Raw genomic sequence first — 17,770 nt, 5'->3', positions numbered from 1 at the left:
TAGTAACAAAGGGAAAAGAAGGAATTGACAAACACGATACGACGTGGGGGTATGGAGAGAAAGAAACTAAAGACAGAAAAGATGACAACAAGCAAGGAAAAGGTCATTGTGCGTTGAGCAGTGACTCTAGCTCAAGAGTATGTCTAAAGAATGACAAAAAGAAAAAAAATAAAAGGCATAGAAAAAGGGCGAGAATAGAAGAGAAAATGCCACGCTGGGCTGGTGATACGAGAAACGTAAATAACATGGTAAAAGATGTACAGGAGAAGAGAAAATAAAAGGCAAGTGCTGCGTCCATCGTGTAATGCCCGAAAACAGCGAGAAGAGTGACAAAAAAGAAATAAAGCCCGAACAAAGACGTCTGCGGGTTCTAAGAAAGAAAAGTAGCACGATAAAGCCCTTCTATACATCCTCTGAGCAGCCAAAGGAAATAGCCGAGTCATCGGCAGTCAGGCATTCTTGGCTGCAAGGGCTAGCCTGGGATTCATCCAGATAGTCGTGTAGACTACCCGTATCATGGGGGTTTCTAGACAGCGTGCTGGGTTCAGTGAGTTTCTCAGTTTCAGAAAGCTGAGAGACGTTTTCCTTCTAAGGAGCGTGCACAGAGACTACAGCAGACGGCTGAGAAAATATGGGGGCTTCAGCCTCCAAAGAACGGCGTTCTTCCTCCAGGGTAGCAATTGCACTGGGCGCAAAAGGCCGACGGGGAACCGGAGCAGCCGTGACCAAATTGCCTGCTGAAGCACTGGCAATAAAAGACCCGTTGGGGCTGCTGGACTGGCGGATGTGCGCAGAGTGGAACCCGTTGTTTTCCGAAGTAGCTGATAGAGGAGTAGACGGGGGTAGACAAGCCCGGTCATTGTTGTTGACCTTTCCATGGCTGCTGGGGAACATGGGTGGCAGCACAGTGAAAGGGCTATATTGGTGGTGTTGATGCGGCTGTTGGGAAATAGCACGGCCTGTGTCCAAAGTGAGCGCAGGTGCGAAGCTAGTGGGGGTTACATCATTTTCTTGGCCAAAAGCCAGGGGTCTTTGTCTCGAAATCGATGAGTGAGATTCAGCATGTGCATGTGTGCGCATGGGCATATTCCCAACGAATTGTGAAATATCACTCTGGGAGCGGCCATGAGGATGCGGAGAGGCTTCAGGAACAACAGACTGGCTAAGCTGAGAAGACTCAGATCCTCGCAATGCTGGGAGGTAGCGATTGACATTGTGTGCGGAAACATCCGACACCCGCTGCCTCTTAGCATGAGAGTGCACTGGCTCAGAGTCCTGGCAATAGTAGTAGTCGTTGGAGCCGAGACGGGGAGGAGGCATACCATCCATTGCACCAACAGGGGCACTGGCGAAACTCATCGATTGTGTGCGACGGTACGGAGGAGCAGCCATTGAGGATGGGGTGGACAGAGCCTTGCGTTTTTGACCGGCAGGACCATCATAGCTGATGGAAGGCAGAATCTCAATATCGGGGAATTGGCTAATCTTGCCGTTTTCCATGTCTTGTTGAAGACGAGTGATGATGCCCAAGATTTCCTCGGAGTTGTACTTGTTTCCGCAGTGCGAGATCAGCCAGTGAGGTACTTCAGTGCCTTTAGGATTTCCCTCACCAGACTGGTCGTCCAACTCATCGTCACTGCTAGGGATCGAAGAGTTGCCCTTGCGGCCAGCGGCCTTCTCCAAACGTTTAGCTTCACGTTTGCGAATGCACAATGACCAGTGTGTCAATTCGCCAGGGCGTCCGTAGTTAAGGTTGTCATCGGACCAACGTTGCACGCGCTGAATCTGAGTTTGCACAAGAACAATTTGCAGCTTGCTGTAATCGCCGGCGCTGCGATAACGACTGCGTTGATAGTGCTTGCGGCAAAAGTGTACCCAAACAGAGTCCGGAACAAGGCGAGTACAGAGCTTGTTACGGCCGAAAATATGCGAAATAGCCTTGCGCAGGGTTGAGCCAGTCTTGCAGTCATCGACATACATGCAACGTGCCTTGGATTCGTACATGGAATCAATAGCAAAGCTAGGGTAAAACTCCAAGGACGATAACCCAGTAAACTCTGGGTTTGTTGAAGATGATGAGGCGCTAGCCAGTGTGCGAGGTCGAGAAGCGTGGTCGGGACCAGGGGCCTGTGAAAGTGTACGCGCGTGTGAATGGACCTGAGGAAGAGCGGGGGGAGTCATTGACGAAGAGGGTGAGTGGGTATGAGCGTGGGAAGCTTGCTGTTGATGGGTCGGGTTGGGGTTTTGCGCAACAAGGTCTTTGGGAATATCAGGCATGGATATTGAGCGCTTGTGTCTGTGACCAAAGCCATGTTGTTGGTCTCCATCACGGTGTTGTTGAGCGTGGTCTGGCTTCCCGGTAGATGCATCAACTGCAACTTTAGGAGGATATGTAGCGGAAACAGATGGGTTATGAGCGCTACGAAGAGGCCCAGCCTGAGAACTACCCATGAGGGGAGGTTCAACATCAGAGGACCTAGGGGCAGTCATTGCGATGTTAGAAACGGTACAAGAGTTGGAAAATGCGGTGGGGGAAATATATGGCTGCTTTGCGATGTTGTGAGGCCTGGATGCCATGCAATATCGCTTAGGTGGATGTTGAATAATACAGAGAAGTCAAAAGCGAAACAAAGCCATAGTCAAGTGCAAGAAATGGATCATGATGTGAGAGCAAAACAACTGCGAGCCACTGGACTGGGAATTTATAGAGGGTCATGTTGCCAAAGACAAGAAACAACGGAGCTCTACACGTCGTCACCTGTATTTCTCCTATCTTTACCAGGCTTGTGTTTGCGAGCAATAGGCTAACATGATTGTATATGTCAACCTCCCAACCTAGCGAGCTTGGGAAAAGCGCCAAGTTGGGATGAAAACGTGGGTGAATCACCATGGCTCTGCCCTGACATACAAACAACCAACAATCCATGTTGACTAGGAATCATGTGTCAAGGAAAAAGGGGAAGGAATGTTTGCTCCATGTTTGTTGTCATTCTATGGCGCAGAAGCGACAGAGACGATACAACCTTTACAAGCAGGGGCAGGATACAGAAACCTGTTACTGGAAACTTACGTTCTTCTGGGGCCTTGAGGCTGATTGTAGCCCATGGATGGGATGATGGGCATGGATTCCGTGCGGTATTGGCTTGGACGGCGTTCCATTTCTGATACCCGGGGAAGGGTTTGCATTTGGGATTGGCTGTGATCATTGCGCAGATGCGAAGGAATCGGCTTCTCGAGATGCAGTTGATCTTCGGCCAATGAAGCCAGATGACCAACTGTGCTGGCCGAAGAAAGCCGAGAATGACTGAAGGCTGACGAAACATACGAAGACATGCTGCTTCTGCTGTCGGACATGTGATGGCGCATTTTGGCAGCCGGGTCATTGAAGGAGAAGTCAAACTCACTGCGGGGGAAGAAAGTCAGTCGATGTTTAATAACGATGAGACTGATGTACGTACCGAGGGGTCGCCAGCGACGCAGACGAGAGTCTTGAGGAACTGTTCATATGGTGGCGGTAGAATGTATCACTGCCGTTAGACATGGAATAACCGTGCTCGTTGGATGATTGATCATAGGAAGGCCCTCTGTATAGCGGCGGTCGAGAAGATAGCGGCGCTACTTGAACTTCCTCCTTGCCCTCGGGGAGAAGAGGCAGCGAGTAACCGCCGGCACTCCACGGCTGTCTTCCGCGGGAAGCAGCACGTGACGACATGGAGCGTGCAGGCGGAAGCGAAGAGACGATGGCCGGGCCGGGGCCAGTAGCCGCGGAGAGCGAGATGGCATGGGCTATTGAAGACGGGGCGGCTTCGGAGGCATGGCGGGACTTTGAGCGGTCGGGAGAGGGAGATTTGCTGCCGTAGTCTAGTGAGGGGGTCTGATTGGGTGTTTTTAGGGCGGTGGCTACGGCGGCAGCTTTGGCAGAACCATCTGCCGGTTTATTCAACAAGTTGACCAGATCCATTTTGTGTGATGTGTGAATGTCTGCTTCCACAAGAGCTTTTCAAAGGGAGTTGTGCTTGCGATAGAGCAAGCTGCAGTAAAGGGGGGAAAACAAGTCAATGAATTTCGTCGAATCCAGTCGGCAATTTCGCAATGCTAGCAGCAGAAGAAATGAAATGCAGCACTGTAAAAGGTGTTGCAGCAAGAAAATGGCGTCTTCAGAATCGTCGTCTCCGGATGCGCGCAGTCTCGGATACAGCGAACGCAGGTCGGTCTTTTCGGTCTGAGAGGCCTAATCAAACGGGTCAGGATGGATGCAAGCCGAACAATGGCGAGAGCGTCGGGGTCGGTATCAAACGTCGCAAAATGGCTCTCTCTAGAGTTTCTGACACTACTATCATGTATTCTTCTTGTTCAGCGTGATGGTTAAATGTGGTGATGGTGATAAGGCCGCCGGGGCTCTTTTTTCCTTTTGTTGCTGGAGACTGGAGCTGTGAGGCAAACAAAAGAGGGTAAAGGAAAAGAAAAAAAGAAATAGAGACCACGGCCAGGAGAAGATTGTGAACAGCAGCGGCGGGCAGCAAGAAAAGAGAAGAAGGCGAGGGCGGCAATGATAGAAGAGAAAAATTCGTGAAGAAGCGAAAGAGAAGAAAACAAAAAGAGGGTAAAAACGAAGAACGACAAAAGGGAACGGAGAAGTGAAGCAGCAACGAGCAGAAAAAGAAGAAAGCAGAGGGGAAATAGGCTTCAAACAAGGCAGGGAGGGCAGTTGCCTTTGAAGCTCATGGACGAGGAAAAAAGAAGAGGAGCCAATGCTGATTACAGGCCATGGAGCTCTATTTTGTTCATTTTTTTCTGACAAGCTCGCTCACTTGGACACTGGCACTAACAGAAAAAGAAAAAAGAACAAAAAAAAAAAAAAGAAAGAAATCAACAGGTAGAGCCAAGCAGGGAAAAAGGAAGATGCGAGGATGGGTGTGCAAATCCAGACATACCCCTGAAAATAGCAGACCAATGTTTGAGAGATGGAGGAAAGGGACAAGAGGAAGAAGAAAAAGACAGCCCAGAAAAAGTGGCCAGGGACAGTGAAGGAAGGAATGGAATGGAATGAAATGGGGCAGGTGGCCAGTGAGGTACGGCCAGGCAGAGCAGGCGCGCTCGCTCGCTCGCTCGCTCTTGCCAGAACCACACAACCAGACAGCCATACAGCCATACAGCCATATGGGGCAAGACCCAACTAGCCCTTTCTTCCCTCCTGGCGTGCATGTTCTGCTTCTTTTGCTCTCCACAGGGCAGCTGCACCATGCAGACCTGGCAACTGCTGGGCAGAGACACGGAAACAAGATAGAAACATTGAAATGACAAGGCAGCTTCACGCTGCTGAAGGGGCAGGTGTGTGCTCCTTTTCCAACCAGACTGGCAACTGCAGGAGCTGCACAGTATGAAAATGCAGACCACTTGGCCTGTGAGAGCAACTACCTACTGTCCATTCAGCTCATTTGGCCATGTGGGTGGGTGTGTACAAGTGTACTGCATACATGTGAAGCATGTATGTAGCAAGTGCCTGGTTAAAGGACCATGGGCATACCCGGTGTATAGGCTTGTAACCACAAGGAGTAGCTACGTCCAAATGTACCGGTATCCATGCGTGTATACAAGTACAGGTACAATCATCAGTTGAATACAGGTAACTGTTCTGTGTATGTAGCTACAGGTTCCTCAATGCAATATCCCCAATGCAATGCATGAGCTGGTACTTGTACATACCACATACATATTGATGAAGAGATGGCCTCCAATCACAGGCTGCGCTGAGAAGCCCATGCCACTACTGCTCCTTCTATTCCTACCACCACTCCTTCAAAGCACTCTCACTGCTACTCCACTAACTTCGCTCGGCAAGTTCCCATTCTGCTAGCCGGACTAGCAAAAATACGTACTCGCACCTTACCCGATGCACTCTCTCTTACCAAAACAATGGGTGAAAGTTCGGAATCCCAACCGGAAAGAAAAACAAACGTAAGTCAAGAAGTGCTGAAGCTTTCTCGGCGGCAAATGGAGGGTTTGGTCCAGGTACATGTAGCATGTATGTACATAACTATAACTACATATGATGACAAGTTCGCTCGCCAGGACGGCCAGATTCGGAAAGAACAACACAGACAAAGGCGGAAGGACTGGATCTCCCATGTTTGGGCAATAATAATAACGACAACGACACTCGGCCAACCCGTATGGTATAACCCCTAACACGTTGATGATGACCTCATAGGCATCATCAACATCACCATATCTTATCATTTCAATGTTTGTTAGCCTATTTGCCCTTGCTCTTGCCTTGCACATACGTGGTATATATTAGCACTTGCATGTGTTGTGTATCACGGAGGCCAACCAAATCACACGACAGAATGGCACTAGAAAGCCCGCAAAACGGCCAACTAGCACAAATATGCACGGGACTAGGTGTTGTATTTCGGCATAAATGTGCACACCAAGTCCAGTTGTGTACGCAGCCGTGGATATAACAGGGGAACTGGGGGGTTGCGTGTGCAACAAAACTCGATGTTTCCAGATAACTAGTTAGTTAGTGAATGAAACAAACAGCGACATGCGATACAAGTTCAAGTCCAGACTGCGAGACAATGTGTGAGTGATATCAGACAAAACCTGTCTTCTATTGGCTGAATACAGTTCCAGACATATCAAAAGCAGAATGGAAAAGACGGACGTTCCAGTACTGCAGTAAAGAAGAAGTCGGAGACACAGAAACAACAAAAGCCGAAAAGCGCCCTTCATGTTCCTCTGTCCCCCCAAGTGCGCACTAGAGAAAACAAGAGACCACAAACTCAGTAGTTTGACAAAAGTAGGCACATGAGAGCGTCTAGACTTGGACAAGTCGAGTAATTCTGCTGCTTCCAGGGTCTGATGTCTCTAGGTGTTGACAAGGATTCTGATCCCAAAGGAAGAACACCTGTCTTGGCCCGAGGGCAGATGTCGTCAAAAGTCGTCGTCAGTCAATCACCAAGGCCCAGAAAGACGGTCGAGTGTGCAATGGGAGGCAAATAACCTAGCATTGACAATTGTACAGGCTACAGATACAGGCATAATAGGACAGCTCATGGGCGCAAGTCCGGCATAGGGCTTTGCCGTCCACCACCATTTTGGACTTGTGGTACGGCCGGCCAAGATGATCACCCAGGCCCTCCATGCTTCCCTTTTTCCCCTTCTCAGGGATGAAAGAGAACCCAAAAAGAATTCTCCGCGTCGGGATATAGATGTGCGTTGGAACAACAGAACGTGTGCTTGAATGATGCGGGATGTAATGTAGACATATAAGTACCTGGTACGTTGCATGTATGTATGTATACCTGTACATATATATATAGATTCATACATAGCAGACAAATCTCAGGCTGCATTATCCCGATAAAAAGGGTTGGGTTTCCAACGCCCTGCGCAAGTCAACTTCCGAGAAGCGTCTTAGTCTGCCCTGGGTGGAAACTTAATTTGCCGTCTTTTTTTTTCTTTTTTTTCTTGCGTCAATGTATACACGGCGGTGGTCTATGCAACTCCTATATCACAATCCCATAGACAACCCCTTTATTAGCTGTCCTCAAGATTGAATAGAATTTTGAGTAACAGTGTCAAAAGACAAAGTCAACCCCCGCTTACATGTGTTCTTCTTCATCGCATTCGGGGTATGCGGAAGCCTTGCTTGTGATCAGGCGTATCACAAGACAACAACATAAAGAACGAGGGGTCATCAAGAACAAGAGCTAGCATGAATCAACATGAACAAGAACATGAGCATGTTTTTTATTACCGCTCGTTCTGTCAATGATCACCGTGACTATTGACAACTCAAAAAAGAACCAGTGCGAAAGGAAAGATGAAGAAGAAAGAAAAAAAAAAAGGAAATAAACTTAAAACACTTTCCCCCTCCCTCCTCCTCTCAAAAAAAAAAAAGGCGCGCACTGTAATAAGATGAGATGCAACACTGGACGAACAGTCTTCTCACCACTCAAGCTGCAGGCAAAAAGACGCCCAAAGATCTCGTGACAGGGACAGGCGAAACAGCTAAAGTTGTCAAGGTGCCATGGAAGAGAGGTTTTTTTTTTTTTTCTTTTTTTTAAGAACCCCAATCATTACACACATGCATCGTATGGTGGTACTTCAGGTAAATATGGTTAGTTACCTGTGGTTTTCTATCTTTGTCTGAGGGGTTTTGTGTTTTGTCGCGGCAAAGCAGTCAAAAGACAACTTCGGCTTCTTTCGTATCGCAGTTCTTGAATGTAGACTTGAAAGGCCAAAGACTACTGGATCACCTGAAAGAATACATGTGTGTACGATCTTTGTAGATTTCCTATCCGAATGAAATCGGCGGATGAAAGTTCGCTGCAGGGTTGTTGCTTCTTAGGGTTAAATTTTTTTTCGTTATACGACATTTTTGCTTGTTGTGTGATTTCGCTAAATGTTTCAACTTTGTCAACAATTCTTTTTGCTAAGCCCAACCAACACCTGGTTTCCTCGGGCCATGCTTTTTTCTGAGCTTTGCACCGGCAGAAGGCTGAGACTTGTTTAGTGCTGTTCTTCCACGTCACTGTAATTTCGGATAAGCCACAGTAACAAGACAGAACAGCTTCGGCAGCGGACGTCGAGACGCAGCACCATAACCACAAGTATGAGCATACGGTACTAGTTAATACTAGTACCAGCATGCAGTTCCACGGTTGTCTGGGCGTGCTTTGATCCTCGCCAAAGAGCGCTACCACTTGGCTTTGGCGTCGTCTTTTCTCGGATTTACCTTTGTCTCCTACGTCTTGCTTTGACAGCTTCCGCCACCCTTATCCAGCCTAGTGGTGTTTTCAAAGGTTGTTACCGAGAGTTGGTGTTAATCAGCTGCAGATTTTCTTCGTGTCTGAAGGGTTTAGTGCCTGAATATCTCATATGAAGGATGAGGTTATGAACTTCAACCAAAAACACGGAGATAGTAAAGCTCACGTCATAGAGCAGTTGTACAAGCACAAGAAGAAAAGCATACTCAAAGAGAAGAGCATATCACTGCCGTCTTGAGAGGGTCAAAATATCGCGCACTGATATCTCAAGGCTGGACGGCACAACAAGCTTCTTCTGTTCCGCATGTTGTAACCTTGGCCGTTTCTCGCCGAGTTATTTGCAGGGGATGACTGGTCTTGTCCTGGAAGGGGGGGAAGGGGGGGGGGCTTTTTATTTTTCCTGAAAGTCTGTTTTTTTTTTCTTTTGCGTTTGGGCTTGAGCCTCTCCCCGCCTTAATACGTATTCATGTACAAATTCAAAAAAAGTAACTCGTTATAGTTACTTGTATACTTGGGCCAAGTTTGTGTGCAAAGCACTCAGACCTGTCTCGAGTCTGTTTCTTGTTCAGCTTCACCCAAGCCCCGCGCAGGGAAGCAGGCCAGAGGAATAAGAGATGACATGAACGAGTAGCAAAGGGGCTAAAGTGGAAATGAAGGCAGGAAAAGAAACAGTTTCGTTTCGTGCGCCGAGTCTCCTTATCGAGGGCTTGTCTCTTTTAGGTGTGCGTACTTGCATGTTCCGGGGTTCCTGGACTGTGGCCTGTTGGTATGCCCAGTAAGACGAGTGGTCCAGCAATACTGAAGCTTGTGGTGGCGATGGGGACACGCTCAGAGATCATAGTGCGTCTTGGAATAAAAGAGACTGGTTCAAAGAGAGAGCTGGCTACTTTAGCCCACTCATCTGTCTCCCTTGTGCTACAGAATCCAGCACTGACCTCAAGGCTCGGATGCTGCTTGGATGCACAAATTTGTGCTTATCTGCTTGCACTGTGGATGCTTGTAAGTCAGTATCCCCTGTTAGCCGGCTCTCCTTGGCATCTGTCAAGGGTGGAAGCCAATTTACTTTCTCGGAATCCGCCTGTACTTATACAAAGACTGGTCAAGGGCTTAACTCCATTGGTATGTATATACAAAGGGTTTTTTGTTTTTTTTTTTTATTACCTGGCAATTGGCCGAGCCATATTTATTTTAGCCTACATAGCCCCGCTGGCCCTGGGGGGTCTTTGCTCTCTCCCTTGAGCTGTCTTTCTTTTCTTTTACTTCATCCAACCATCTTGATACTGACGACATCCCAATTTGATTTTATTCTTTTACGTCTACCTACTGTTATTTCGCAGCAACACGACGACATTCTTTATGACGACGACATCCTAATTCAAACTTTTACCGCGATAATTTGATTTGATTTGATTTTCCGTCGTATTGCTGCGAAATAACAGTAGGTAGACGTAAAAGAATAAAATCAAAATCGTACTTCAGAGTAGGTTCCAATTTTCTGCTTCTGCTTCTGCTCCGCGCGATATACGCGCCCATTTCCCCTTCATTCATAGAGACAGATCCCAAGCCCTAAACTCCAACAAAGGGACACGGCTTAATAGTCTAGTTGGTTAGGACGTCGGATTCTGATTCCGTAAGCCCAGGTTCGAATCCTGGTTAGGCCTAGCTCAGAAGTGTATCCTCCGGTACAATCTGCTTTTTTACCCGAATCAGTTGGGTTGCCTTTTTTTTCTTTTTCTTTTTTTTCTCGACACATCTCGCCAAATTGAGTAGGCTTCTCCGTCTGAATGTGAGAAATGGAGAGATTGGGTACTGGTACAAAAAGAAACAGATCTGCTAGGATCTGTGTCCGCCTCACGGCGGGCCGTGTAATGCTTTTCATGTAGCTTAGTCACGTAAAATAAAGTCAAGTCAAGGTACAAAAAGAAACGAGACAAATGTATTTTTTCTGGTACTAGAAATAGTCCCCTGTCGTATGTCGAGAATCCCTCGCGAGTAGACAGGTTAATAAAGACTTTCAATTCAACTCAAACGAGACAAATTGGTCATTTTGGCATGTACCAGTACTTGTGTGCAGCATTTCTTTTCCTTTTTCCTTTTTTTTTTTTTTTTTTTTTTTTTTTTACATAAAAAAGCAATCTCATTTTTTCTATTCTTTTCTCGTCTTTTCTTGCCACCCGCCTTCGTAACGTCGCTTAGCCACATACAACTCCCACTTTGCATATTCCAGAACATCCTGATTCCGTCTGAACTTGCAGCGATATTCACGTGGCTCAACAACGCAGCTTAGTCTGGAGGCACATTCCTTTTTTTTTTTTTTTTTTCTGTGCGCACACATATACACAAATATACCCATCTGTGGTGTATTTTCAGGCGCTCTGTCGTATGCCTATACCAGCACTTAGGCTTGGGCTTTCGGCAGCAAAACGCACGCACCGGCTCTTGTCTGGCGCTGCACTTCGTATCTGTTTTGTTTCGTGCATGTCTTGCTTCTCGTGGTAAGAATGTCTTTGTCCGGGTCTCCAATTGTGTCCTGGTGTGTCGTATAAGGGTTTTCTATGTCTGTCTCTCTGTCCGTCCGTCTTGGGCTAAGAAACCCAATCGCGTCATCATATTTGCACTACGTCTCTTTGTTTCTTTAATTTCAACACATGCCAGCCTTTTGGTTACGTTTCACGTCGCCAAACAAATATTTGACTTTTGCTGATCGACATAAGTTGACGATCATAAGCTTAACAAAAGCAGGACTGAGCTGGGTAGTCGCTTATTAGGGTCATGATAGGGTTTAAGGACACTCCGAGATGCGGATCGTCCTAGCACATTACTGGCTGGTTTAGGGGAAGGAGAAGAATGACAAGCAAGAGAAAAAGGAACAAGGGAGTCCCTATAAGAAACGGAGAAAAAGACTGGGAATTCAGAACAAGTAAAGAAGAGAAACAGCTGGGGCTTGTCCAATAAGAATATGAGAGAGTATTGGTGGACCACTGTTATGCTGTGCTAGTACGACTTGGATGGCACAAGTCTTACAAGTAGCTAGCTACCAGTGGCTGGTTACGGATACTTGTAGCAGAGTCTTGTCTGAGGAACAGTTGGTGGTGATGACAGAGAGTGCATGTACAGGTACTTTCAAAAGGTCTCAGTCTTCAAAAGGACGACTAGAGACAAAAGACAGGGAAAAGCAAAACACCCAGCGAGATTGGCCCAGAGAGACCTAGTCATCCGAACAATTGTACAAGTGTGTACATATGTACTTGCTGGCGGCTTGTCGTCGTACCACGTCTTTTCCGGCTGTAGTACAAGCACAAGAACAATATGTGTGTATGTACATGTCTACTACACATCACATAGTTAGGACTACCTCACTAACTATTTTTATTCCAATACTTTCATGCAGTGCATGCTTGTCTTTTGCATAACTCGATGTCAAAAAAAAAGAACAGACAGGCCCCAAGGCAAAGCTTGGGCCAGGAAAAGGAACCAGAGCAAGGAAGCAATTTGAGACAGCCAAAAGCTTGGGCCACTCGAGACTTTGACCAAGGCCCCATCTGCTCTGCAGCACACATACACCAACGCGAACGGAGCGGGGGTGGGGGGAGAGGATGAGGATGGGACGGGATCTGGGCTTATCTACTACACAAGTGCAAACAGCTATTTAGGGCCAAGGACTATCAGACCAGGGCTCAGGACTGCCAGACAAGGCTAGCCGGGGCACAAGAAGGTTCTGGCCAGTGGGTGGTTTGATGACATTGGAGAGGGATCAGACGAGGGTGATTTCATTGGATGACGCAGGGAGGAACATGTAGCGTGGGTAGAGGTACAGAGGTACGAGTCCTAGCAGACATTAGTATAGCGTATATATTGACATCTGTCTATGGCGGCATCCCCAGCATCACCGCTCCAAGACGGCCGTCTCTTGCTGGTCAATAATCTTACCACAGGACCGAGACCCAGTAGTGTGTTCAAGTATGTATGTATCACATTGGCTTATGTATATTACACCTGTACAGGTATGTACCCGGGAGATGCAGAACAAACTTGACACGCGATGCACGGGTCAAAATTCTCCGATGCATGCGGGCCAACTTACGTACTCTGAAGAAGACAAAGAAGGCGAAGAACAAGCCAAAGAACAAGGCGAAGAAGGGGAGGGGGGCCAAGTAGCCAGGAAAGGGAGAAAAGGGGGGGGGGGGGGGGTGGAGTGGAGGAGAAGAGAGGAGAAGGGCGGGAACTGATTGGATGAACGAGTTTCACCTGTGGTGACTTAATATATTAAGACTGTGTGCCAGTTCTCGTTCTCGCCATGCGGCTATGGTGATATAATGTCTTTTATCCCATCTTTCATCACGACTGGCGTGTTTGACCTGTTTTGTGTCGTCCTCCATCGTTGTCATGTTGTTCTTGTCTCTACCTGTACGCGTAGCACCAATGTCTCAGATTTTCTCTTGGTACAGCAGTCTAGACTATGACAACAGACATGACACGGACATGGACGGACGGACATGGAATGGGGAGGAGAAGAGAGGAAGGGGAGGGTCTATGGAACGCGCACAGACTGCGAGAAAGATAAAAGACCAAGGTGAAAACAATGGGCCGGGTCATAGTGGGGATCCCTATGGGTGTAGTTATGCTACCACTGCATACAGCGCCTGAAAGTGCACTGAGAATGTCCGCTGTCAGCACAAATATAGCAAATGGAGGCTCAGAGCCCTCTGTTGCTACAGCGGTGGATGTCCTGTTTCTATGCTGGGCCACAGCAGCCCATGTAAATAGATACAGCCATTCATATGCACAAAGAGGCAGCTCCTGCTATCATTATTACCACTCCCATAGGAACAATCATAACGCCATAAAACGGGCGTTAATATAGCTTGCGTTTGAGAGTTGGCCTAAAATCCGAAACCTGAGCCTGTTTCTCCATGTCTTTGCCACTTTTTGCCGCTCTTCTCTGCTAAGCTTGTTCAGCAAGCCATGCGCCGTCTTCTTCTTCCTCGTGGTCATCGTCTCCCTTGAAGAGCTTACTACAACTCACGGCTATTCATAACGCTTTGTAGCTCTTTGCCCACTGTCGAGAGAAAGAGAGAGCTCGGCCAGCGCTACACGAGGCGCATTTCCTGCTTCTGCTGAACAGATTTATATTTTCCTTTGTTTCGGCTTCCCCTTGTTGTTAGTTGGGAGGAATGTAACTCTGTCAAAACGCAGCTGTCACGAAGTAGACACAGACAAAGACGAGACAAGACGATACAAGTCCGGACGAGACAAGGTCTACATATAAAGTTAAGGACCTGCTGCGGTCAGGTCGACAGTCAAAACAGACAGGCAAACAAAACAGCCGTGTGCTTGTGTGGTGCGGTGTGTATAAATGCATGTACGTACATAACTACACGCATACATACATGTCCCGTATATAACAGATGAAGATTGGAACATATACATGGACCTACAGGCAAGGAACGGACGAGTCACGGTTCAGAACTTTAGCCTGATATGTAAAGAAGAGCATGTCCCTCGCGAGTAGACAGGTAAATAAAGACTTTCAAATTAAATCAAAGAAGAGCATGAACTTTCAAACCTTCCATACCTCAATCTGTATGACTACTTTGACCTCCATCCTGGCTACATACTTGTCCTTGTATAGTATCACATACAACGTTGCAAAACTGCCATCTCTATTGCCTCATATGAACCTTTGTGCTTGTACTGGTATTCATCTGTGTGACGTTCGCTACCAAGTACAGGTACGAGCCTTGTGGTTTTGCCAGCGAAAAAAAAAAAACTCCGATAACAGATCTGTGAGTCCTCGGAGAATAGAAGGCAGACTACACATCTTGCAGGCAATCGTGGAAAGCTATATCCTATTACAGACATCAACCAACACAAAGAGTCTGGAACTACCGGAAAGCGTCATGCGAGTCGTCTCTGAAAAGCCACACGTCTGCCCTCTATCTCTGATTCACCCACCACACCCACTCCTTGGCCATGGGCTTGGGTCACTGCATGACCAGGTCGCCAGCCTTGGTATATAGTGTATTCACATCATTGTCGAGTGGACTATGTCATCCTACAGTAGCCTGCCTCACATAGTACGATGCGGGATATTCTGTCGTGTTTCGGCGCCTGGCTGGTGCTGTTTGGACAGAGCACGTACCCATACACACACGTGTAGACACTCCCTGAGCAAGATGAGACTGGCATTCGCGTCTTGCTGCTTGTTCGCTCGCCTGTTCATCTCGTCCCCATGCCTTTGTTCGCTTCCTGTCTGTCTGATATGCCCTGATCTACTGCCTGACAGACTACTGACAGACTGTTGGCTGAGCGCATGCGCCTTGGTTGTGTGTACACTCTTTATATAACATCGTCAATAGTCAAACACGTAACCTGACTGACAGAGTAGAAACATCCCTGAACACACTCGCACATGCACAACGGAAAAGCGAAATTCAAAGAATAGTTGGTACCATACAACTAAGCCGTAGCACAAGCTACAATCAATACAATGTCAGCAGCAGCCCATGGTGGTCTTCTATAAAGCCTATATTGATTTATATCTGTACCATTTCCCAATCTTTTGCGCTTCGTACACACGTTTCTCAGTGAGGCTGGCCCCAATTTTGTGACTTCACCATGAACCGGCACAGTGTACACAGCACCTGTGTACATACGAACCTTTCCGACGCATTTAGAACAGATCATCGATGGCCTTATCGGAGTCTTTCTGGATCAGTTCAACCATGCCCTAAAAAATAAAAAAAAAATGACAAGGTGGAGGGTTGAAGTTAGCATGAAGTCTAGCTACAGAATACTTGCCTTGGAGGATAATGTGTTGATTGAGGGAGGAGTTGAGTATGTCATACCTCAGGCATAATGGGATTTCCAGCATCGTCGATCACGTAGCGGAACGGCATCTGGGTGCTCTCGTGCTCGTTGAACTTGAGCTCGGGGTGGTCAACAACAGGGACCTCGTCAAGAGGAACTATCGACGAGTGACAAAATCATTAGCTAGGTAGTAACGCCACGGCAACAGAGTATTTTGGAACAGCAGAGGAGAAAGCATTGGCACATGAGCGGTGAAGAATGAGGTGAGTTCACAGGCATCTAGTCACACAAAAGCAACGACGTGAGGGCTGGAGGTGAAGGCAGCCAACATGTTGTTTTGTCATCGTAGCAACTCGAGCACCAGCCAATGCCCGCAATTCTTCGTCCTTCGAGTGGCCTGGTCACACGAATTCCGCAACCAAGAGGAGCAAAGCAACTATGCTGTGACGTGTTATCGATTGCTGGTGCGCCCAACAACCAATCGTATGTGCTTGGTCTTTCTTTATTTGTGGCTGGGCCTCGCTTTGTGGTGAAGGCCAAGTTTTCATCCCGTCTTCGCCGTCATGTTTGTCTCTGATCGCCTTGCTCTCGTTGCTTTCTTGTCCGTGTTTGCCCCCTTCTATGTTCGGCATAGCAAGGCATAAGCATGCGTTCAGTCATGTACCAAGTCGCGTATCGTCTAACAAACTCACGACACACAGGACCAAGCAGTATGTTGTAGGAAACACACCGCCTGGGAACATGTGGTAGAATGATAGCAGAGATGGGGGCGTTATTAGTGCTAGCACTAGTAAAACGGAAAGCCATTCGAGAGAATGTAGTGAGGACAGAGCATGTGTATCATGGGCTGTAAACCATGGTAATAATAGGTTTCGGTATAGCCTTGCTTGAAATGCTGTGCAAGGTTCCGCGGAACCCAGGCATGAAGATCGGGGAGGCTTGGCTCAAGGCTGTTCGAACGAGACTCAGCGGCGAGGAAGTAGATATAGTCTGATGACTAGAGACTGGTGGTGTGGTGGTGTAGAGCCAGCCTGACGCCGTATGACCATGGCAAGCTTTGGGCGCCAATGGATGTGCTGGGCATTTGTCCTGTCTCTGTGTGTGGTGTTTATGCATCTAGGGCCAAACTTACTCTTCTCTTCCACAACCTTGCGCGTCACCCGGACGGCGGTATCAGTGGTCATCTGGATCGGACCTAGCCGGCGGCCCTCGAAGCCCTTCTTGCGCAACTCAGACGTACGATCTATTCGCCACCCTGGTGAGTTTTCTGCATCTTGTCTGAGTTTTGAATGAGAGAAACCAACCTCTTGGGGGGTCATCGCCTGCGATCGTACAGCACACAAAGAGTTAGCATGTTGGCGCCACCAGCCCGCCACGCCAACGGCATTCAATCAATGGCGCATCACTAGGACTCACCCAGAATTCCGCCAAACAAAAACACATCAAAGGTCTCGTCGTCCTCCGGGCACAGATCCTTCTCGGCCGCAGGGTCTAGCAGACACACTCGCGCCTTGAGATCGCCTGCATACAGCTCCTCGACACCGCGGTGCTCAGCCTTGAAAGCCGGCTGTTGCTTCAGCTTCTCCGGTACCACAAAGGCATTGGGCAGAGACGAAAGGCAAAAGGTGCTACCGGCAGCGCCGCTCTCCTTGGCAATAGAAATGTACTCCAACTCGGACCACACGCCCAGTTCAGGATCTAGGTGCTCGACGATGTAGGTCTTGGAGGACATGGTGGATATGGCCTGTTTTGTTGTAGAGTTAGTTTGAATCGGGCATAGAACAAAGACTTCCCTCGAGACGTACCTTGAGTGTTGCTGTTGAATAACTGATTCAAAAGCCACACTCTCCTCACCTAAGCGTCAATGACGTCGACCAGCGTTTGTGCCAGGAAAAATTAAGCACAGGGTTATGGAATAGGGTTAAAGACCCATTGAGAGCTCAATCCGGTCTCATACAAGTACCTTTTTGGGCAAGTTTTAAACTGGCCACCAATCAAAAGATGTCTTGCGTCTAAATTAGTGGGGCTTTTGCAGTTGCCAGCTTGCTGCTTGCAATTAGAACTCCTGCTCTAGCTTCAGACAAAGAAAGAGCGACGTCGATAAGGCAAGGCTGTGGGAGTAGTTGCCAATGAAAGGGACATCGAGACACATTTGCGATTTTGGCCTTTTTAGCCTCGCTAAA

General features: G+C 47.8%; 2 protein-coding genes across 2 annotated transcripts; both read right to left on the bottom strand.

Moving 5' to 3' along the window:
- Positions 1-588: 588 nt before the first annotated feature.
- BROUX77_000580 (uncharacterized protein) lies at positions 589-3,961 on the bottom strand (the record flags this gene model as incomplete). The annotated part of the gene is made up of 3 exons (XM_073750709.1): positions 589-2,476; positions 3,071-3,403; positions 3,459-3,961. The coding sequence occupies 3 exons, from the start codon at positions 3,959-3,961 to the stop codon at positions 589-591; spliced, it is 2,724 nt and encodes a 907-aa protein (XP_073608817.1).
- Positions 3,962-15,450: 11,489 nt separating this feature from the next.
- BROUX77_000579 (uncharacterized protein) lies at positions 15,451-17,319 on the bottom strand (the record flags this gene model as incomplete). Its single annotated transcript, XM_073750697.1, has 5 exons — positions 15,451-15,507; positions 15,626-15,744; positions 16,720-16,830; positions 16,892-16,909; positions 17,004-17,319. 5 exons carry the CDS (start codon positions 17,317-17,319, stop codon positions 15,451-15,453), a joined length of 621 nt encoding a protein of 206 aa, XP_073608816.1.
- Positions 17,320-17,770: the final 451 nt, after the last annotated feature.

This window comes from Berkeleyomyces rouxiae, assembly GCF_048999995.1.
Source record: "Berkeleyomyces rouxiae strain 22BRR77 chromosome Unknown BrBRR77_ptg000001l, whole genome shotgun sequence".
In the NCBI taxonomy this organism is placed as follows: Eukaryota; Fungi; Ascomycota; class Sordariomycetes; order Microascales; family Ceratocystidaceae; genus Berkeleyomyces; species Berkeleyomyces rouxiae.
The sequence above is the reverse complement of the archived record's forward strand: the minus strand, read 5'-3'. Positions and strand labels throughout refer to the sequence as shown.